The sequence below is a fragment of the Ambystoma mexicanum genome, chromosome 2p (assembly GCF_040938575.1).
Source record: "Ambystoma mexicanum isolate Mex_15411 chromosome 2p, UKY_AmexF1_1, whole genome shotgun sequence".
Lineage (NCBI taxonomy): Eukaryota > Metazoa > Chordata > Amphibia > Caudata > Ambystomatidae > Ambystoma > Ambystoma mexicanum.
In genome coordinates this window covers 875,788,735-875,812,594 of record NC_090923.1, presented here as the reverse complement: position 1 = coordinate 875,812,594, position 23,860 = coordinate 875,788,735, and the positions used below count along the sequence as shown (strand labels likewise).

General features: G+C 45.6%; 1 protein-coding gene across 2 annotated transcripts in view; it reads left to right on the top strand.

The window, feature by feature from the left end:
- The window catches only part of POLR2I (RNA polymerase II subunit I), a 506,951-nt gene that overhangs the window by 329,359 nt on the left and 153,732 nt on the right, over positions 1-23,860 (top strand). For both annotated transcript variants that reach the window (XM_069644564.1, XM_069644566.1), the window contains exon 5: positions 9,078-9,129. In XM_069644564.1, coding sequence (XP_069500665.1) covers positions 9,078-9,129 — 52 coding nt within the window. The remainder of the gene's footprint in view (positions 1-9,077; positions 9,130-23,860) is intronic.

The window sequence follows — 23,860 nt, the reverse complement described above, 5'->3', positions numbered from 1 at the left end:
GACTTCAACATCCACCTGGATGCCTCCTGTCCCCCCTCTGGACTCTTTCGCAACCTCTGCGACTCTCTCTCTCACTCTCTATTCTCCCGTCTGGGCTGACTCATTCTGCAGGGCACACTCTTGATGCCCTGATCTCCTCTGACCTTCCCCTCTGTCCCTCTCTCCACCCCTCTCTCCTGGAGTGATCACTTTCTCCTCTCACCTCACCCTCCCTACCCCACAGGCAAAGCCACCCCCATCACTGCCACCTTCCTTCTCGGTCATCCGACCCATGAAGCGCGTGTCAGTTGAGGCTTTCGCTGCCACCTTCTTGCCCCCTCCTCCCCCTTCGGCTGACTCCCACCCTGACACAGCCGTCTCCACTCTCCACTCTGCTATATCTGATACTCTTGATATCCTTGCCCCTGTCATGAGAATCCACCTGAAGCCCAAAGCCAAATGTAACTCCTGGTATGACTCGGATCTCGTCACCCTTAAACGCAAGTGCAGGGTGGCAGAGAGGAAATGGCGTGCTTCATGTTCATCCTCTGACAAACTGGCCTGTCGCCTGCTCCAAAGGCAATACCGGCACTCCGTTCTCACCAAGAAGAGAGCCCTTATCCAAGCCCGCATCTCTGCGGCATCTAACAATTCGGCCGAACTCTTTAAAATCTGCAAGGAGCTGGCCAACCCTGCTGCAGTCTCTACCTCTCCTGTCCCCTCCCAGGCCCTCTGCACAGCACTGGCCTCTCACTTCATTTCAAAAACTCAGGACATCCTGTCCTCACTCTCCTCCTATAACCTCCCCCCTCTATTCCCTGCCCTTCCTCTGGCTCTTCTGCAGCCACCCCTCCTCTCTCCTTCTCTTCCTTTCCCCTTTTTTCTGATGACGAGGTTTCAAGACAAGTTCGATCTATGAAAGTCTCGTCAAAACAGGTCCACCCCTGTTCCTCAAACTATCAAGGACCACATTGACTCCTTGGCTCCTGCCCTTGCTGACTTCTGCAATCACTCCTTCGCCTCTGGAGTCTTCCCATCCCCTCTCAAGCACTCCCTTGTGCACCCCCTTCTTAAGAAACCCTCTTCCGACCCTTCCTGCCCAGCTAACTATCGCCCAATCTCTATCACTCCCTTCCTGGGCAAGCTCCTGGAGAAACTGGCCATCTCCCAGCTTAATCTCCATGCTGAATGTGTTGGTAGTCTTCATGACCATCAGTCTGGCTTCAGAGCTGCCAGAAGCACGGAAACTGCTCTCCTGAACATCTGTGAGGACCTGCTCTCGAACCTTGACTCTAACATTCCATGTGTTCTCATTTTGCTTGATCTCTCTTCTGCCTTTTGATACTGTCAACCATACCATCCTGCTCAACCGTCTCCGTGATAACCTCGGTATCACTGGTCAGGCTCTGGTGTGGCTGACCTCTTTCCTCTCAAATCGACCCTCCCAGGTCCAACTGGGGTCTTTCCTCTCTGACATCTTCTTCTCTACCTGTGGTGTCCCCCAAGGATCTAACCTCTCTCCCTGGCTGTTCAACCAGTATCTGGCACTTCTCGCCCACCACATCGCCACTCTCTGCCCCCACTTTCAGTGCTATGCGGATGATACCCAGCTCATTTTCAGGCTACCCTCGGCCTCCTCTTCTCCTTCCCTCATCTCTGACTGTCTTTCTGCTATCCAGGAATGGTGTGCCGCCAACGACCTCTGCCTTAATGCCAGTAAGACTGAGATTCTACTCATCGGCACTCCCACTCCCTCCTTCCCTGCGGCTCTCTGGGCCCTCTTCCTGCTCCTACCTGCAAGGCAAAAAACCTTGGGGTCATCTTCGACTCCACACTCTCCTTCTCTCCTCACATATCCGACGTATCTAAGAATTCACACTACCAGCTACATCTCCTCAGAGGTATCCTTCCTTTCCTCTCCTTCCCCCAGAAGCTCACTGTATCTAGAGCCCTGGTTCTCTCTAAGCTGGACTACTGTAACGGCCTCTATCTAAATCTGCCCGCCTCTACTCTCCGCCCTTTGCAACTCATCCAGAACAGGACTGCAAGACTTGTCCTTGGCCTCAACCCCAGGGACCGTATCTCTCCAGGACTGAAATCACTACACTGGCTCCCAGTGACTGCGAGGATCAAGTTCAAAACCCTCTGCATTGTCCACAAGGCCGTCTGGGGCCTTGGGCCAAAATACCTTCAACTCTCTCTTCCTAAATATCTTCCTTCTCGAGCTCTTCGCTCATCCGCCTCCAACTCCCTCAGGGTCAGCCGCTTCTCCAAACAACAAGTTGGGGGCAGATATCTTTCCACTGCAGGGGCCTCCCTCTGGAACAGCCTTCCTGCCTCCCTGAAACTTGAGGAGAACCGCCTCCGGTTCCGGAAGCACCTCAAAACCTTCCTCTTTGCCTCCGCTTTCTCTCCCCCTCTCCCCTGCTAATACTACTGAAACTGCACTGAATCTGCAACTGGGCCATTCACCGTTCTCGGCCCAGCCACTCTTCCCTGCACTGCCTCCACGGCAACCCCTGCACTACGGGACTGTGTCTGTATCAATACAGCCCCCCTTCCCAGCACTTGTCTGCACTTACCTCCCACTTGCCACCAGCTGGCCCTTGTTATTTATCCTGTATGCTGTATGCTAATAACCCTGTACTGCACTTTCCCCCATGCACTTTTCCCTTCCCCTCTACCCTTGCACTTGCGCGATCTGAATGACACCTGGCCTAGTAAGATCGTTGTCTGTCTCCCCTTGTTTTCCCCCCTGCCTCGTCGCGCCTTGAAACACTTGTGTATAGGCGCGTTACAAATGCCTTATATCATATCAACGCCTGCACCAACCACGTGCCCCTGCACAGAGACGCAGGACTGAGTTCAACGCACAAAAACCTAAGGTGAGCAATAACCCGTAGGGAGGGGATTTGGACCAGAGGAGGTGGGAGTCCACCCATCACAGAACCAGTGTCTTAATCCTCCATTCTCCTGTTATAGGCGCTAAGCGTCTGGCACATAACCAAGCAGAGAGGGGTCCGGGATAGCGCTTAGACCTCCATCCAGTATAGTGTCGCACCCCCGTGGATACCAGGTGAGCGTAACAGTTGGTTATGATGTCAGAAGGCAAGGACCACTTGTCTCAAGAACAAGGTTTGGGCCCCTAAATTGGCTTGTTTTTGTCCAATCACCTGTGGACTTTTGCCTTTTAAAAGGAGACCCCCACTCCTTTGAGTCACTTTTCAGTGAACACTCGGAACAATTAATTGGACTTCTGTTGAGAGAGTTCACTTTCCAAAGCACTCTGCCAATGAGTTGTAGACTTAATGTCCAAGGCAGAAGCAAGCTATGCTTCCTGCTCATCTCCAGCTCACATTGTGGGTGACCTGCTTCTGGAGCAAGACCTCCATCTCTGCCAGCCACGGTACTGCCCAGGACCTCACGATTGGGAAGGACCCCTGAAGGTGTGTGCTAGCCTTCCCTGTGCTTGGGAGCCTGAGGACTACACTCCTCCACGAGACCCTGGAGTCGGGCTCAGATCACCCGAGAGCCATGACCGCCAGGATTCTTGTTTTTTTGCTGTCTAACCGATGCGAGCCATGATTCAATCCCATTCTACATAGTCTAGCCAGCAGGACCCTCCGGAGCTGCCTTTGGCTGTCACCAGCCTTCGAACCACTGTAACGCAGGGTCGAACCAGTTTGCTTCCACATTGCACCATCTCAGTGCGTCGTTGTCTCGGCTCAGTCCATCATTACACCTGCCGCGTTCAAATTGCCAGCGTCTTCATTGCTGACAGTCGAACTGACTCTGGTGGCCTCATCGAATTTTGACCAGCAAATGGTGCATCGACCCACCCGAATCGAACTGTGCATCCAGTCATCAACATCTTTGCTGACGATCAAACCGACACTAGGGGGCCCTCACAGTCTGCACTTCTTCAAATACTGTTTCCAACTGCAACGAACTTCAGCTCAACATCCGGTCTCCATCTGGAACAGCAGCCTCATTTGGGCCTGCTTCTAACCGCATGAAAGGTACCAAGAAGCCTCGTTCACCCTGTCGAACAGCCAAGACGAGCACAAGTTATTATTGACTGGTATTTGCTCCCCCCCTAGTCCTGTTTGGTCGTTAGAGACAGGCTAGGTCACTTTGAATCCCTTTTCGCAACCAGAACCTATCCTTTACAAGCCTTGTGGTGCTGTAGTGCCTTCCTCCCCTTTCCATTATCCCGAGTGCTGCATCTTTCTATCTCTGCCTAGTCTGTGTTCTTTTTACAGGATTGGTTTTGTCATTTTCTATTTAGTTATTGTTGCATATGGTGTGTTCAATTAAGTTGTATATTTTTTATTGAACTTTTATTAGACATTCCATTTATTTTGGTCTCTTCTACTTATCTGTTTGGGTTGCTAGTGAATCACTTTCACACCCCACTTGAGTATATATCCCTCATCGACCCATGGTTACCACAAAGGGCGAAGTAGGTATACCTTTTAAGTATACCTGTTTCATCTTTATGATTGGGATCACACTTGTTTTGTAGAAGTGTGCTACTTAGTCACTATTCATTCTTGTAGGCCTGCAGGTCAGAAGTCATTTCGTCACTCCATGGTTTTGGGGTTTGCAAGGGGTGCAACACATATGAGCCTTTGAGTGAACTGTGGTGCATAGGGGATCCTAAGTGCCTTCCGATCCACTAGTCTAAGCGATGAGACTTGATGCCTCTTGCTACCATAACAGTTTTCGGTGCGTGTGCTCTGCTGTAAAAGTGGTTGATAACAATAAGACCCTAATTGGCTTTACGCACCTTTTCTTCAGAGGGCTTTAATTGATATTGATATTTTATTTGTATCGCAGTTCATACACATGGGTTTCAGAGCGCGACGAGGCAAGGGAGAGCAAAAACAACGGTCTTACTAGGCCCAGTGACATTGAGAACGCGGGGAGAGGGAAGGGGGACAGTGCAGGGGGACGGGGGGATTGCAGTGGGGAGTGAAAAGTGCTGAGCATAGGAATGAAAAACAAAACAAACAAATGGTAGTGCAGCCAGCAAGTGGCAAGGGCTAGGTTAATGCGGTGGGCTGTGAGATTGTGTTGCCTCTGAATACTGCTATGAGGGCAGACATTGCAATATATGGATGCTAAGAGTGTTTTTCCTGGAATTCTGCATGGCTTCTGAGCACTTTGTTCTGTTGGGGCTTGGCTTGCATTGTCTGACTGAAGCGTTCTCTCTGAAGTTTCCTTGTTGGACTTGGGTTACCCTTCGAAAAACAAACCCTCCGTATGTTACTAAAAGTCTGGCTTGGTTCCATAATCAACGAGGGGGTGGAGGGGTCCATTCATTTTGATTTAAGTTGATTAATTATTAAAACATGGAAAGTAGCCTAGAAGAGTGTTTCGTATGATGATGCAAAGTTTAAAAGGTGCACATCTTTTAAACATGCAAAGCTTGCGCCAATATTTTCTGCAGAATGGAATCCTAACACACATTTCACACGTACCCAGAAAAGACGCTCAAGTGAAGTAGCGAGTCGGTGTCTTCACCTTCATCCTGAATACCTGTTCGAATGCCGGCTTCGGCTACAAAAAACGAATACAAAATATTAAAACCCCTAATGCGCAGTACAATTTTTGTATCCAGGGTCCGGCGAGACATATTTTGCCATAGCTCGTATCTGGAAAATCCGGCCCAATGACCAGCGCAGGGTGGAATGAAAACAATGAACAAGTTCATGAAAACAGGTTCCACTAAATATCTATCTTGGTTTTGTTTATGGTCACTTGCTTTTGTCCCATTTGGATGACCATGTGGAGCATTTACTGGGGCTGCAAATGCTGAATGGGTTTGAGAGCAGCAGCGAAGCTGGGCCATTACGCGCTGCATTTTCTGATCTGTGTCCTCCTTAATGGTACGCCTGGGCTCTGGGCTTGGCATTGCTGGTCCGCGCAGCTCTCGGACGTGTTACTGCCTCCTGCACCTCCTGTTTCTTCCATCTCCCCCAACCAGAAACATGACTTGACAGTAATGGCGGGACAGGCTCTGAAACACAGTAAAAACCGAGAGGGGCCCTGGAACAAACTGGTGGGTTGGTGACAAGGAGTGGGTCAACAGTTGATGGGGGAAGATACAAATTGGCAGTGCTTCTGTGAGAGTGAGAAAGCCCTTGAATGGGTTAGCGAGTACAGTTCAGACAAGTGTACAGCTGTAACACAGTGGTGTTGTCGTCCATTAGAGAGGTGGGGATGGCAGCCATGCTATTCCCATTCCCCCTTTGTGCGCATTGATTTTGATTCATCCAATCCAGATGGCGTAGTAGGCTTGGCTCCGGGAAGACGGCAGCTTTGACTACCTCCAACACTGAGCGCATGAACGCATCATAAGAAGCCAAACCAATGTATCCTTACACCAATTCAAAACCTCATGCTACATGATCATTTTGCCCAAAGGTGGCTTTGCCACCTTTGAGCCAAAACTAAATAAATCAAAAGAAAGCATGTAAAACTAAGCCTTCTAGAGGATGCTAAAGAAGGGCAACAGATGCCTGTAGTTTGCTTTCAGTCCGTGGTCCAATTTAGGAATGAGCCTTGTGCTACATGGGGAAACTGCTTCACAGTGCCAGGTCGTAATCTGCGTTTGAGCACAGTGGCATCCCTGGCATAGAAGCCTGCTAATGTGCTTGGAAATGTAATGGACACTGCATGCTTACCTGTCTTGTGTGAGCAGCAGGAGTTAGAAGGAAAATGTCCTAATCAGTTTGACCTGTTTATTCGGCAAGACATAAACAATTCATTACACACTAGACTGATCCCCAAGTATCTACACTCTGCCAGCACAAACCTTTGTATCCTCCAGTTTTTAGCTTTCATTGTCTGGGGGATTCGTCAATCATTTAATATGTGAGAAATGTGCCTTCACTCTTCCTCAATGTATGCTGAACAATGATTCTTAAATCAGAGATGCTGCCAATGAACCTTCTACTGTCCACAGTTCCCAATTTCCTCCAACAGCTCCACGTGACCTGTTGAAACTGCGCCTCACGCTGCTACCTATTTTTCCCTTTAGGAGCATTTTATCCCAGCGACGACTCTCGATGAGCTATAATTGGGAACGGGTGGGAGAAAGGTTCTTGCAGCCGGTTAGCGTTATGTGGTGCTCCTTCAAAAGCTGTTGATAGTGAAGGCACATATTCAAAACAGCAATTCCCAGACAACTTTCCACTCTCGCCGATGTTATTTGCCCTTCTTTCAACATGTCGGTCTCTTACATATTAAAATGTATGATGCACACCTCCCTATTCGGTCATTTATGACACTTCCATACTTACGCGAATTCACCTTTAAGCCACCACTTTGCCTTGGTGACTCCTTCATATTCACTGTGCAGTTTATTTGCATTCAGCAAATATTAATTGGTGAATAAAAGAAAGCACCTAGTATTTCAAAAACGCGTGCATCATGTGCCAAAGACAAGAGATACTTAGTGGAGCCCACCTTTGAACTGGAGAGCTTGTAGCTTGAGACAACCATAACCTCTCCTCTGGAATATGTGAGTACTCTTGTGATATGGGGGATCAGTGACTGGTGGGAAGGCATGAGAATTTAGTTCGTAGATTACATCCATTATCTTTATCCGATAGTCTTGCATCCTAATTTGATCTGTTCATCTTCTCAAACGTGCAACAACTTGTCATTCATCAGATTTGTTGTCTGTTTTTCCAACTTACTGATTGTAAAGAAAATGACACATGCCAAGTGATCACAATAATTGCAGCAGGTAATAGTGTCCCTATATATACGGTCGCGGTACATAATGTCACTGGGAAAAGGTTGTGGTGACATTATATAGGGGCAGGGGTGTCCCCCGCATGTTCCATGTAATATTGTCTCTGCAAAAAACGGCACTTTTTCGTTGAATTGTTTTGCATGGCGACATTTTTGGGACATAATCACATCTGTAACAAGGGTAATACAAAAGCAAACCTAGAAAAGTCTCCAATAGCTTGAGATGGAGGCTAATTCACAAAGCTTTTTCAGTAGTGAGATACTGGGCAGGGGTTTGGGGGACTAGTATGCCACGTCTAGTCATGGAAGGACTTGCTCGTATGCTGGCCGTGCCTGCTGAAAGGTTATGGATCCATCAATCATCTTACTCAATCGGCAGGTAGGAAAAGATCATCGGAAGTAGTCCATCAAAATTGTTCTGCGGTCAAAAGGGTGTGTGAATGGGCAATGAGTATGATTTGACTTGCTTTCAGAAAGTTCATAGTTGTCGAGACTCATTTTATTAACACTCTTTAGTTGCACTTGGCTATTTTTGATACACATTTTATGTGAGGTAAAAGTTAATCACAATAGTTTGCTGATGTGTGAAGTATTAGCCTGTGGGAGTAGAAATGTTTGTGTACTGTTTGCAAAGTGTGTTTTCCGATCTGGCATGAGACAAGCATACTCCATTTCTGATCACCAATATTGGGCTCGGGCTCGGGCTCAGGGTACTGTTGCAACATTTCACCTTCAATTAAACTTGGTTCCTTTTGATTTTTGCCTTTCAACACCCCCAAGTATCAAAGCATTTTATAAAAGCTATTTAAATGCAACAACAAAGACCAATAACCACTTGGATAGATTCGTGAATCCGCAGTACTTCTAGGTATCTTCCTTCCCAAAAGAAATCTATTTTCAACTGCACCCTATTTTTATAATGTATGCAGAAAGACAACAGGTACCTGAGCAGAAGAATACCAACATAGCAGTGTTTTCAGTAAACATACAAACTGTTGTAACGTGCCTTCCTTTACACAAACCCAAAGCTCCCCACAAAAAAATGCAAACAAGCTGTTGATTCGAATGGAGCAGGTTTTCTTTCTGACATTTTGTTACCCATAATGACAACTACTACCTTTCACAACCAAGCGTATTTGATATATATCTATATATTTCTATAAATATGCAAACTGCTCAAATGTAAAATAAATGATTTGTGCAGTGCATTGTGAAAAAGAATGCGCGAACAAAGTCGATGCAAAACCCTCAACAGTTTCTTGTATTGATCGGCGGGTGTTGTGGTTTGTTGCTTTTGTCCTGACTCAGGTGGTCTGTACTTTGTGTTGTTACAGGTGCGGGCACAAAGAAGCCGTGTTTTTCCAGTCGCACAGTGCAAAGGCTGAGGTAAACAAAACACAGCAATTGCATGTTTGACTTCCGTCTTCATGTTGTTCTGTAATGTCGGTCTCTTTTTCAACTCAATCTGGATTGTTTTGGAAATTCTTGTAGTCTGTTACTTTTAATTTTCTGCGCAGCGCCGGATTACCCATTAAACACACTAAGCGTGGATCCATGCCCTCAATGCCACAGTTATAAACCTGGTTCACATTTCCTCATATTTCTCTTGTGCAAATAAATGTATGTGCTGAATTATTTTTAAATACCTCAAAGGACCTTAGCGCTTTATTTTTGAAGTGTCTCAGCAATAACCTGTAGCTATGGTTTCTGGAATTTAAGTGATTAGGTTGCTTTTTTTCATGGTGACCTGCATCACTTTTTGCAGCCTCAATTTTACTAGGTTGCACACCGAAGATTAAAAGCTTGAAGACTGACATCAGAATATTTTATTTCGAGACTTGCAAACAAGTGTCTGGCCATCAGGAACCTCTTACTTGTCCTGGCAATCTTAATTTACGTAACTTTGCCTGATGGAACTTTTGGACTGTAAGAAATGCTTAATAGCACCTCTTTGTCTGTACTTGCATTGGTAAACCGCACAACTGCATGTCTCGGTTTACAAATTGTTGCTGGCTACAAAGCCAAGTCTGGATAAATGTGATCCTAAAAACGTGTTGTCAGTGGTCAGTCTGATTTTAAATAAATCAAAATAATAACGCAGAGTTATCGCCACACGTAACCAAAGAGGTCAGGTTGTGAGGGTGGTATTTGTGGATTTAGTGCACCGGGTAGTGGATCGAATTGGGTGAAAGGGCAGACTAGGTAGATGAAAAGTTCTCACGTCAGATCCCCGCCACTATTGCACTTGCTATCACTATCAGATGGCAGGACTTTGTGAGCAGAGAATGTTGAAGGCAGGAGCAGAGCTCTTAGTTTGTCCCCTGGCATGCTCATCCAGTCTTGCTTCTGATCTTTGCATTATGATTCCAATTGTTTTATTAAGAGGCGCCGGGCGAGTGGGTTCATTATCTCCTGGCACAACATCTAAAACTGGTATTAGATTTATTTGCAAAATATGTAAAACTGGAGCAATACCTAGTAGAATATGATTTGGAATTTTCATATTCTCTAGTGTGTTATTAGCTCTCTGTATCAGACACTTCTTTGATGTCTCAAATCTAGATTTGTCTATTGTGCCCACATATTTACGAGACGCCCAATTTTGTGATGGACTCATAAATGCATTGAGCTCCTCTGTTGTACAAAAGCAGAACTAGCATCTCAAGAATTGCAGAATCTTCCACCGCCCCTTGAGAATGGACACAAACTGCCTATGGCTTTTTATCTCCAGTCCTCTTACAATAATGCTGTAAAATTGCTCAATTTATTTTATACTATGTAAATAAAGTGTCTTTTAAAGTGGTGAGTGTGGGGAATAACTCACTAAACCATCCTGGTGGCCTCTGGGAATATTACTGTTTTAAAGGTGGACTTTGAAAATATATTGTAAATCCCCCCCGCCCCCTCACCCCCATTCTTGGTACCTAGAGGCCACAAGTAACTTTATTCTGGCACTGTTTATAGATAGTGAGCACTTATTTTTTGACCCCAGGATGTTTGACCCCCCTTTGACGATTCAGCAACAGCCGTGCCATATGCCTCGTGTGTCCCCCATCTAGCACACCATCTTCCTTGGATGCTTCAAAAGTGTACAGTTAATTGTATTGACTCTTCAATCGGTTGGTGGTGTTTGATACTAGCACCTAGTGATTTGTTTGATAACCTATGTGAAAACACCCATCCTTGAGCAGGTAATGCTTACTTGCAGTGTATGATGAAAGCTGCACTATTGTGGAACCATATATGGTACTGTGTTGTTACCTCCGTTTTATGCCACATTTGTTACTGCAAAATGCAGGGAACCAGAAGGATTGTGAATTGACAGATATGCCAGAACCAAGAGTTGGCCATTTGTGTGAGATGTAAAATGAATGCAGGGGACACAAACGGAAGAGAGAAAGGGGAAAAGTTATAATCTCAAACCTCCAAGTTACACACCTGCTTGCTGAATGATGAAATTTGATACACATTTGGTGGTTTGATTAAGATATAGTGCAGTAATTGGGTGTAGGCATCGAATCCTAGTACCCATTTACAGTAGGAAAATGGTACTGCAGTGTTGTAAGGTAAGTGAGGCTCGAAGCAGGTAAGGAGAGCCAGATTTATTGGAGGGCACACAGATCCTGTACCTCGCCAGTCCTACTCCCAACACAAGTGGAATAAAACATAGTTTTCATGCACATCACGGTAGCATTCTAACTTAAGGAAGCGAAGTTGTATTGCAAGACTGGAAGGGACTGAAAGACAATATAGATAAATCTTATTTCTTAAGATAGTGAGAACAATTTCCAAACAATGTAAGTGGAATAAATAATTGTGCAATGGTGTGAAGTAGATAACTTTCTATTAAGGGTTAAACACATCATCAATAAGGAAGTCTGTTTCTCCTCAAGAAGCATGTACTGGGTTGACTTATCTCTGTACCGTATGCAGACTCTTGGAGCTTCAAGCTCTTTCTTTCGCTACCGTCTACAGAAGGGTGATCTTGTGCAACAGAATTCCTTTCTAGGCTATTTGGGGGAACCAAGAAAAGGGGGGGGGGTGTGGAGGCAAAGGGTTAGTGCAATTTGTCTGTTTTTTACCATTCTATGTGTGCTTTAGCCCCCGTTCTCCACCCCTTTCCCCGCCCACCAATATGGCATTCCTATTTCTCCAGCACTGGATCGTTCATGGATTCGCATGCTTTGAATATTCCCTGCCGACAGGCTGGAAATCCTCTGTAATTTTAGTATAGCCTCAAATAAAGCTTGTAGACTCACTTTAGTAGCCCATCAAAGTCCTTTTGGGTGCATTGTGCCCCAGCCAGTGGGACGTTGAATATCTAGTCTCACCCAGGAGGTCATCTTCAGATTCTAACCGCACATTGTGCTGGGGAGTCCTCGAGACATTTTCTCCTGAAAGAAAGTTAAAATCCTTGAAAATACTTAAACCTGTATTCTCTGAAAAACCAACATCCGTCAACAAATAAGTGGCTTTGTACTAGGGGAATGGAAGAAAAACGAAAGTCCTTTTTAAGGCATGCCAAACATGTGGCATTACAAATTTGTATAGGGGCATAGACATGCTGAATGCATATATTGTCTCTACCCTAACCATATACAGGAAGACTGTGTGACTTGTGCTACCTTTAGCACAAAAACTCTTGAGGACAGTAAAAGGAGTTTGGCCCTATGGTTACACGAAGGAAAGTTACCCACCCCAGCCCCCCTTCAGAGGCAGAATCCTCCAGAAGAGTGATGGATGACAGGTCAGACATACCTCAACCCCCCCACCCCCCAAAATGTCCAGGTCGGAAGAAAGATTGCCATCTCTGTCAAAAAAGAGGGGAAAGTAAGAAACGTCAGTCCGTCGATGACATTTCCGATGACAGAACTTCCGCAGACAAAAACCCTGTCGACTACTGGCGAGTCAAAAGGGCCTGAATCCTCATTGTCGACGAAATCAAAATCCTCTTTGGTGGTCACGGCCATCTCCTCGGCCATGGACAAGAAATCCTTGTCTGTATCCTCCTCATTGACGACCGCCCCTTCAGCGGTCACCCCTGTTGACCAAGAACACACCAACTACTTAGTGTGGGGCAATGGAAACACAGATGACGTTGACGGTGCTTGGAATATCCCATACACTGTTACAATCTCCAATAGGGATGCCATTGCCGACGACCGAGCCGACGAAGAAGGCTACTAAAAGGTACTCCTTGACGGACACACAAAATTGTAAAACACAGCGAAAAAGCCACTAGAGGAGCAAAACTGGAAAAATCACGATCAGATCAACACAAAACACACACATCCAGAGGAAAACAACCACTGAACTCAGATGTGAAGAAATAAAAAGCTGCTGAAAGCCCTGTAATAAAAGGAGCAATAGTTCGAATACTGCCACTCAAAAACTCAATACAACCTGAGCAAATATTGGAGCACCATATTGACTCAGACTTTGAACAGGGATACTCAACCTAGTTCTGAGACGAGGAACAGTACTCACAACGTGAGGCACCCCTAAGAACTCCAATATTAAGGCGATAACCGGAACCTACGGATCCAGATCTACCAACGACAATAGACCTTCCCCAGCCAGCGGAACCTCTGCTTAACCTGTGTTATTGCTGCAAATATTGTCCACACTGCAGTCTCTAGTCCAACAGTTAGATGTAAGACTACCATCTGGACAGGCGCAACCACACATGCCAGAGGTGGTACCGGGTCCCTTTGGGATCCCTCGAATTTCTGCCAAAGAATATCTGCAAGGACAGGGAAGTGGCCACGCTAAAGATATGCCAACTAGGCGTACAAGATCACCGCCAAAGGAACCGCCTAACAAACCAGTGATACATCGGCAGAGACATAGATCAGGAAGCCTGGTGAGAACACGAGGCTCTTCCCAAAGACCAATGCAAGTGCAACATCGTGACCATGTAGAGGTAGAACTCCACTCGTCAAACCACAGACGACGATGGCGATAATAGAGAAACAGACAGTACTACCTCCCACTCCCAACAATGAGACTCGGAGGACACAGACATGGCCTTTTAGACCAAGTATCCGAGTAACCGACTTAGCAGTCACCACTGGACGAAATGGGCACTTTCCACACTAAAGTGCAAAAGGCATGCAAGGAATTTGGTATGGTTCCCTCTGAACGGAAGGATTGCTTCCTTTTTGATTTAAAGTAGGAAAGCAGAGATGTCCACCGCATTCTAGACCACGTATGGGAAGGACTGCTGTTAATGAAAAGACTTTTGAGAACAGAATAAGTTCACTATTAGGGAACTCCCGTCCCCTGCACACTATCTAAGGCTATATCGCCAACTATTTAAGGATAAATGATTCAATCTTCATTGTGTTAATTAGACAAGTTTGTTTAAACATTCAGTTTTTAGACTAGTTTCTTGACATCGCCTAGTCTAATCATTAAGTAAACTTGACAAAACTGTTTAATTTTTCACTGATGTGTACAAAAACAACTTGTAACTTGATGTTTTCGGTTGGTTCAGAATGTATTGTTCCAAATAAGGTTGCCCAACGCGTTTTGAGATTGATTATCTTCTTCAGGGGCTGTGTATATGCAAATCAAACTTTAGATCTAGTGGAAAAATGTTAATATTCTAAATTATATCAAGGATACAAACTTAAATTGCTTTACAAAGATTTTCAAACATTAATGTTAACACCAATCAATTAATCAAATCATTGACAACATCAAAGTTTGACAAGGAACTGTCATATTAGAAGAAAATGGACCCATAGTTGAAGTTTTACACAGAAAGGTAAATGGGTATTAATGTACTGTACAGAATACTGTATCTCTTTTCATGATATATTCACTGATGGTAAACTAACTCCATAGGTGCATGGTTCTAAAAGTTGAAAACAATGTGCTAAATATTACAATGGTTCTTCTAATCCCTATGTTGATTTTTAGTTGGTGTCGAGGAATATGCTTACCTGTTCCTTTTTCTGTAGGGCATTCTTCCCTCCGTGGTCTGGTTCAACCAGTAATGTTTATGTTCCCGTTCTCTCCGGAAGTATCTAGGAGCTATATTTCAGGGTTAGCCTAGCTCTTTTTGAATCAAGGGGAGAATGACCAAAACTGAGTTTTTTTTGTTTTTTTTGTTTTAAGAAATCTAGTTCAAGATATAAATGATATTCTGCACTTAGAAGTTATTCTATCCAAATATAATATACGTAGTTGTATATAAATCCATCGATTTTCAATGTTAAAATCCTTTTAAAAAAGTTTTAGTACAAAAAAATCCTTAAATGATAAGAGACTAATAATGAAGAACTAACACTTACTGGTTTGGGAGTAGTTCAAAGGATGAAAAATTGGAAGTGCTCACAGAGGAGCTACGCGAAGTATACGCTTCTGTTAAAATGTCACTGGTCTGGTCAACGGGTATGGTCATTCAAATGTTAATTAACTAGATATAAGGGGACCCTTGGTTAGAGCTCATTAGTTTAGTTTAAAAGGATAGGGAACTAGGATTCCTAGATTACTAGACTAAGATTCCTTTGAAGTACTTACTATTCAAGGGTTGTGTACCTCTCCAGGTCGCAACGTTGTTAGCCCTCAGAGGGCTGGTGCAACGCCGAATGTATATTAGACCCCAACAAAATGGCCGTATTTATGTCGTTTACGGGCATGACGTCATCACGTAGTGTACGTGAATGACGTCACATGTGTAAACAATGTTGGAGTATAGGAAAAATCCAATGTCTTAATCTCCTAATGGTCCAGCTAAGAGACAGTAGATGCTTTTACTGCCATGCTGCCTAGTAGGGAATATCTACTATTAAACAAGAGTTATGGCCGTTTGTGGCATTGCGGGTGTGACGTCATGACGTTACGTGCATGAGTGACGTCACATATGTAAACACTAATAGAATGAAGGATCCCTATTCTTTAGTGGTCTCATAATGATACGAAAGGGTAACAGTGGAGTGTCTTTAATCTGAGGCTGAAACAATTTAGAAGTATGTCTTCACTAATCAAGAAATTAAGGTTAAGTGTGAGAACCGTAGTGTTAAAGGGGCTGTTGCCATTGTGTTTCTAATGAGAGAGATTGGGCCTTTTTAGTTTAGTCATGATGACCATAGGGTGATATTCCTCCTTGGTCCGGTGATTTCCTAGCAGTACAGCATGCATTGATACTCGTACATATATTTTTTTTAAAAAACAAAACAAACAGCAGATTGCGATTTCATCCGATGCAGAACATTCCTCAAGATACATAACTTAGAATCTACACATCATAAATAAATTTGATGTATCGCTCAGTTAACCTGAAACATTTACAAAAAGGATTTTCTGTCTCATATGGAGTTCACAATCTCATCCTGAATAACTGCAAAACATGTTTTGTTCTGTGGTGTTTTTAAGACTGTTTTGTTGAGTTGTTCAATTTTAACAAATGTCATGTTTACATTTAACTTAGAAAAACCTCAATGAATTCATAGGTTAGCCATGGTATGATTGTTACCATGTGGTTATGAGACATTGATGCCCCCCAATGAGGTTAGATTTTATGAAAGGGCCTAAATAGTATTCTTCATTGAGGCCATGTGGTGCCAGTGCGTCGAGTTTATGAATCCAGAACAGTTCTCTCTGGGATAATCTCTTGGCCAAATCTCCACCCCTTGGGAGGGGATGGATCACTTCCAGTATTGCCTATCTCAATTGGGTGATGTTATTTCCATTTTCTTTGAAATGTCTATATACTGGCGATTTGTTATTGCATGTCCGGATGTTTGATTTATGTTCCGTCCAGCGTTCTTTTGCTTTCCGGATTGTTTTGCCCACGTAGTATTTGCCACAGGGGCATCGAAGTGTATAGACCAAATGTTTACTGTCACAGGTCGCATAGTCTTTTAGGGGTATTTATTTGCCGCTGCCAGGATGTTATATGATCTCCTTTTATGATTTTAACGCAGTGTTGACAATTTAAACATGGGCATGTCCCTGGCTTTTGTTTCCTTAGGATAGTTTGGGTAGACTTTTGTTGATCTTTCAGCTCTGAGGAGAGTATCTGAAGTTTTTGCCTCTTATACGCCAACATAGGTGGTTCAGGGAACAGACGGTTCAAATTGGGATCAGATTTGATGAGGTCCCAGTTTTTAGTGATGATTCCTTTTATCTGAAAACTCTGGCTAGAGCATTTCAAGGTATGGATTAGTCGTATTTGTTTTTTTTGGTTGTTCCTCTAGAAGTTTAGTCCGAGATATGGTTTCTGTGCGTTGGACAGCTTGGTCCAGTATTTCTTCAGGAAATCCTCTGTTCTTAAATCTTAGTTTAATGTCCTCGTATTCATTTTGAACCTTAGTTGTGTCTGAAGTAATTCTTTTCAATCGTAATAGTTGACTGTAAGGAAGGTTGTCCTTTAGGTGAGTCGGATGAAAACTCCCAAAGTGGAGTGTATTATTGGTGTGTCTGGGTTTTCTGTGGATGCTGGTTATTAGGTCTGTGCCTATTTTGTTAACGTTAACATCCAAAAAAATGGTTCTAAGGCCGGCCTATTTCCATGGTGAAAGTGATATTTTCGTTGCATTTGTTTAGGTAATTGAAAAATAATTGAAGTTCTTCTTCAGTCCCTTGCCAGATCCCAAAGATATCGTCAATAAAATGTTTCCAACAGATAATGTTGTTTTTCCATGGGTCTTTATTCAGCACGTGTGTCTGTTCAAAATAGAACATGAAGATATTTGCATAAGATGGGGCCACTGCTGACCCCATTGATGTTCCAGATGTTTGTAAGTAGTATTTTCCTTCAAACCAAAAATTATTGTAGAGGATGTTTATCAACTCGATTTCAAATACCTTATGGATCAAGATGTTGTGGTGGTTCAAAAGAAACCATTCAAGTGCTTATATTCCTTGATTATGGGGAATCGATATATATATAGGCTATTTACATCCAGGGTAAATAGAATAACTGATGGATTGTCAATCTGAATTTGCTTAAGTAGCCTGAGAAAATGGGCCGTATCCTTTAGATACATAGAGGTTTTTTGTACAAGCGGTTGTAGGGCTCGATCTACATAGATTGCCAACGGATGGAATATGCTTTCAGTTCCTGCTACAATTGGTCTAAATGGAGGATTAGTCTTATTTTTATGTATTTTGGGTAATGAGTAAAATACTGGGGTGACCGGAAATTATTTTGTTAGAAACTCTGATGTATGGTCTGTGATCCATTCCATTTCTAATGCTTTATCTATGGTGTTCTTAACCACCTCTTTGATGGCCAATACAGGGTCAGAATCCAAACCAGGTAAGTACTTTGGTCATTTAACAAATTCAAGCATCCCTTGTAAAATTCAGTGTCCATTAATACCAAGGCTCCACCTTTGTCTGCTGGTTTCAAAATAATAGATGAATCCTCAGCTAGTTCTTTGATTATTTTCAGTTGGTGTTTTCTAATGTTCGTTCTATTGGTGGATATGTACCTGTATACATCGGAGATCTTTCATTTTTTTAAGATTGAAAAGATTAATTGTGGGATGATTGATTTGAGGATGGAAAGAGCTTTTGTTTCTTAACTCCAAATAATCTGAGGTCTTTTTTTTTTTTCAACTGTTTCTGGAAGTGAATCGAAAAATACTTTCAATTCCATTTTTCTTATGAGTTTGAATAAGTTCACTTCTTCAAACATTGTGGGGTTAGTTGGAATAAATGACAAGCCCAAATTAAGAGTGTCAATTTGAGTTTGGGTTAATTGTTTAGATGAGATATTTACAACAATCGATTCCTTTATTTGTTTTTTGTTCTTTGTTTTCTTTTTCCCCTCTCCGGGCCTTCCTCCTCCTAAAAAATGAGTTCTGTAGTTGTTGTGGGTACTGTACTTGACTGTGCGAATGTTGGAAAATGACTGTGGTGGCACTTGGTTGATGGTGCTGGAGTAGAAGTTTTGTTTTCTCAGAGCCAGCATTAAGACCGCTTGGAAAAGAAATTCAGGGCGCCATGTGTGTCCCCGAAATGCCTTACATCACAACCAACCCTTGACTCTGTGGTATTGGCGGCGGCAGGAAGTAAATCTAACACAAGGTGAGAAGTGCACGGTACCTCCAGATAATGACAGCAGGAAACAAGATGCTTTTGGAAAGAAGATTTTGGCAACAGGTGCCACTACGGTTAAGGTTGCAAATTCCCTGGCAATAATCTCCAGATACGACCGGGAGATGTGGAACAGAATGGCTCCACTATTGGAACACTTGCCAGATAATAAATGCAAACGAGCCTTGGACATCCTGCAAGAGGGAGAAAATGCATTGAATCAGGCTATCAACATCGCAGTTGATATAGCAGAAACTGGTCTCAAGCAAATCAGCAACAGAGTTGTCTTACGAAGACGAGCATGGCTAAAATACACCGATTTCAGACCAGACGTGTAATCGAAGGTATTAGACCTGCCTTTTGAGGAAGACCAACTTTCTGGTCCCCAAATTGACAAGGCACCAAAAGCGATTAAGACAGATGCAGATATACCACAAAGTCGTTAACTACTCTAACAGTGGAGCACACTTCTCGCTCATTTCGAGGAGTCTCACGGGGGTGACAAGTCCTGCCAACGAGGGTCTTATATTCTCAGACCTCCTACCAAGAATATAGAAGATCCTATCCTACAGACTATAGGACTACAAAACAGCTCCAAGTAGACGAAGGACAACTACGTTCGAGAGGTAGACAACAGGAACAAACCTGACTCCCACTGCTTCTGAGCCCCCACGTTCAAACCTCCGCAACAAGTAAGCCATTTCTCTCTAACAGCAGTTGCACCATCCTGGCCAGAGCCCTTATCCTGTCCCACCTGGACTACTGCAACGCCCTTTACTTAGGTTCTACCAAATCCACCGTCAAAAGAATACCAACCCTACAAAATAATGCCCTCAGAGCAGCATTAGGCATTCTCAGAAGAGTTCACATTTCAGAGATTAGTCATCAGAACTACTGGCTTCGGACCAATGACAAAATCCTTCTAAAAAGCCTGTCGCTCGCTCATAAATCTCTTAACAATGCTGCCCCAATCTACCTTGCTGAGAGATTTCACAAACGGACTTCCCTGACAGCTTCCAGATCAGTAAACCGGGATCGCCTGTCCATACCTAGATTCAAACTATCCACGATTGGAGGCAACAGTTTCCCTGTGAAAGCGGCCAAATTATGAACTCTTTGCCTTCTACACTAAGAATAGACCAATCTTACAAAAACTTTAGAAGTAACATCATCCTGTGGCTGAAAGCCAATGACAACTAAATTTTACGACACTGAAACCTGTGCGGCAACTAGCAAGGACATCCTGTTAACGGTAACGACGACATTTTATGCACTCTATGTAATGCATCCTTCCTAGAGTCTCATTATTTGCTACCCCCTCGGTGGCCACCATATCTCGACACACACTGCCTGCAATACTTGTAAATTTCATGCCTTTCCTACGCTATCTGTAATCTATTGTATATACCTTTCTCTGTACTATTTGTAACACTTGTATATACCTTTTCGAGGGTATTGGGTCCTCCGACGTATTCCATATCTATGACAGTAATCACCACAGCTGTGCTGCTTCGGAAAATCTTCGGCATCTGCTTCCTGCGTCGATGACGTCGATACGCCGCCCTCGAGGACCTCCTCCGACGGCCGACATCACTGGATTTTATAAGTGGGACGCCCGTAGCCTCAGTTCCGTTTTTTCCGCAAACGTGTTCGCTCCATGAATCTCGGCGGAGTTCTGTTGCTTTCTCGGTTCTTCGAACCTGTTTGTGAAATATTTCTTCGTGAAGATGTCTACCTCATCTTCCACACCGCGTCCGGGCTTTAAGAAGTGTGGGGACTGTGGGTCCAAGATGTCGGTCACGGACTGGCACAACGCCTGCCTCTGGTGCCTCGGGAGGCCCATGACACGGATGGCTGTGTTGACTGGCAGTCGCTCACGTCGAAAGCCTTGCGGGAGTGCAAGAAGAAGTTATCGGTAGGTAAGGTGTCCAAGCCCCGGAAGTCGAGGTCTGCGGGGCTTTTGACGAACTACCCGAGGGGCGACTCCGCGTCGTCGGAAATCCGGTGGGTCTCGGTCCCGGAGTCGGTCTCGGCACTCCTCTGCCTCTTCGAGGCACTCCCGGAAGCACCGTCATCCGTCGCCTTCCCCGTCCTCATCCGAGGACTCCGCCCATCTGCGGGTCGCTTACCCCACCACGCATGCGACGCCAGAGGAATGGGCTTCCTTCGGGAAGAAAATGTTGGTGATTCTCGAATCGCAGGGCACTGGTCCGTCCGCGCCTCCGAGTTGGGTCAGTCGTTATCAGCCGAGAGACGCCGCTCGCACGCCTTCGGGCTCGGGTGGTCGTCACGATTCACAGGAAAGGTCCCGCTCGGACAAGGGGATTCGTTCTCGGCATGCCCGGTCCAGGTCCCGGCCCTCGACTTACTCGAGACCGCGTGAACCTGTGCAATCTTCGAGGAAGACATCGACGCCTGTTGCGCCGAGGTCGTCGACGGACTCTCAGAGGCTCTGCCTCTGAGGAAGTCGTCGACGGCCAGGATGTCGAGGGACACGCTCGGGGCTCCGCCTTCGAGGCCTGTGTCGACGCCATCGATGCTGTCGGTGCCGCATCTGTCGTCAACGCCGATTCTCTCGACGCCTTTCAGGGCTGTGTCGACAGGGGACCCTGTGGCTCGGGGGAACCACCTAGAAAGGCTCTGGCCAAGGTCAAGCATGGCTTTGGTTCCAGTTCTGTGCCTTCTTACCGCCATCTGGAATTCATTTCGGAGGTGGATGAGGGCTCTGATGATGGCATGGTGCCTGACACGGTGCCTGACGAGATTCTCTTGGGGCCATAGCCAGTTTGAGGACCTGAGGCAGTCCCTCCATAATGCTAGTGGGCTGGACACCTCTCCGGAAGTGGAGTTTTGTAGGCCTGAGCCTGGCACTCATGCTGATTCTTCGTACCGGCGCCTTATGTCAAAGGTCACCAAGTACTTGGGATGGTCTGCTCCCCCAGCGGAGTTTGTTCAGGATGACCTTATGGATATCCTTGACATTGTTCCACCAACTGACCCGGTACTGCCGTTTCATATGGCTCTACAGAGGAGGAGGGTGGCGGCGGTTTGGACTGCTCCGGAGAGTCTCCCTGCAGTGAGCAAGTCTTTGCCGCGAAAATACCGCCCAGCCAGTAGTGACCCTTGATACTTGTCCGAGCACCCTACTCCGGAGAGTTTGGTGCAGGCGGCTATGGCCCCAGCAAAGCAGGCGTCGTACCCTACCATCCCTCCTGATAGGGACGAGAAGCGTTTTGACAGCTGGGCGAAGAAAGTGTTTTCTGCAGGGGGTATGGCGCTTCAGGCGGCCAGCTCCATTTGTGCCTTGTCTCGTTTCACGCACACTCTGTGGAACTGTTTCCTTGGCGGCTGAACATATTCCCGAAGGGGATGTACGGGATGGTTTCCTTGCCATGGTTCAGGATGGCAAGGATGCTGTGTGAGGCCGTTCAGTCGGGTTTGGACATGGCAGATTGCGTCAGCCGGTCCATGGCGGCGAGCACCGTGATACGCAGGTTTGCGTGGTGCGGAAGTCGGGGTTTGCTCCTGATGTGCAGGCCCGGCTCCTCAACATGCCCTTTGACGGGGAACATCTTTTTGGCAGCAAGGCTGACGAGAGCCTTGAGAGGTTGCAAACCTCAAAAGCTGCAGAGAAGTTGTTGGGCACTGCAGTTCGACAAACTCCGCCTTTTCGTCCTAGGGGACAGCAATGGAGGGGAGGTTCCTTTCCTTATTACTCATCCTTTGGTAAAGCGAGAGGAGCTGCCAGTCAAAGGGGCCACCGTAGGAGTGCCAGAGGTGGAAAACAAGGTACTCGAGGTGCCAAGGCCGCTCGGGCTGTTGCCTCTTTGCCCTCAGGACACGCCGCAGCCGCTTCACCTCAGTCATGAGGCCATGTCCCATGGTTCGCCGGTTGGGGGAAGGCTGGCGCAGCATCTTGCAGAGTGGCGCTCCATTACTTCAGATGTCTGGGTTCTGGAGATCATAACCCATGGCTACTGTCTTCCTTTCCCCCGTCATCCTGCAAGTACTGCGGAGGTTTGGTTCCCGGATGATCCTCATTGCTCCGGTGTGGGCCTGGAGGACGTGGTACCCGGACCTTCTCGACTTGTCCATCTGCCCTCCACGTCGTCTTCCCTACCGAGATGATCTGCTCTCACGGGAGGGCGGTCAGGTTCTCCATCGAGAGGTCGGGTCCCTCAACCTTCACGCTTGGTTTCTGAAAGGTTGAGGTATAAGGATTGGGACCTCCCTGAAGATGTGATGTAGGTGTTGCTTTCGGCCAGAAGGCCCGCAACAAAGTCCCTGTACTGTTGCCGTTGGAGGAAGTTCTGCGACTGGTGCAGGGTTAAGAATGTGGATCCTTTTGCATGTGAAATTCCCATGGTTCTGTCTTTTTTGCTTTCTTTGGCCCACAGGGGACTTCAAGTGGGTACCATTAAAGGTTACCTGGCGGCGCTGTCCATATTTAAGCGCTCGTCTGAAGAGTGTTCCTATTCTAAAATTCCTTTAATTTCTCGGTTTTTGAAAGGGCTCACTAATGTGTTCCCTGCGTCACCTTTCCAGGTGCCCGGTTGGGTTTTGAACCTTGTTCTCAAGTTTCTGATGGGTGCTCCGTTTGAGCCTTTGCATTCATGCCCTTTGAGACTGTTAACGGTGAAAACTGTATTTTTAGTTGTGGTCACTTTCACTCGCAGAGTGAGTGAGTTACAGGCACTTTCAGTTAAGCCACCCTTCACTGTGTTTCATAAGGACAGGGTTGTCCTTGGAGTTCGTCCTTCTTTTCTTCTGAAGGTGGTGTCGGAATTTCATTTAGACCAGAAGGTTGTTCTTCCGGCATTTTATCCTGCTCCACGTTCTGGTAAGGAAGAGGAGAGGCTACATAGGCTTGATCCTAGGAGAGCGTTACGCTTTTATATTTCACGCATGTCCCGGGTCAGAGTGGACGATCAGCTCTTTATTGGTTACGCTGGAAAGCGTTTGGGACAGGCTGTGACGAAACAGACTTTGTCTCGCTGGATTATTTTGGCTATTTCGGAGTGTTACCGCTTGGCGGGTAAGGACCCACCGGTCGGCTTACGGGCCC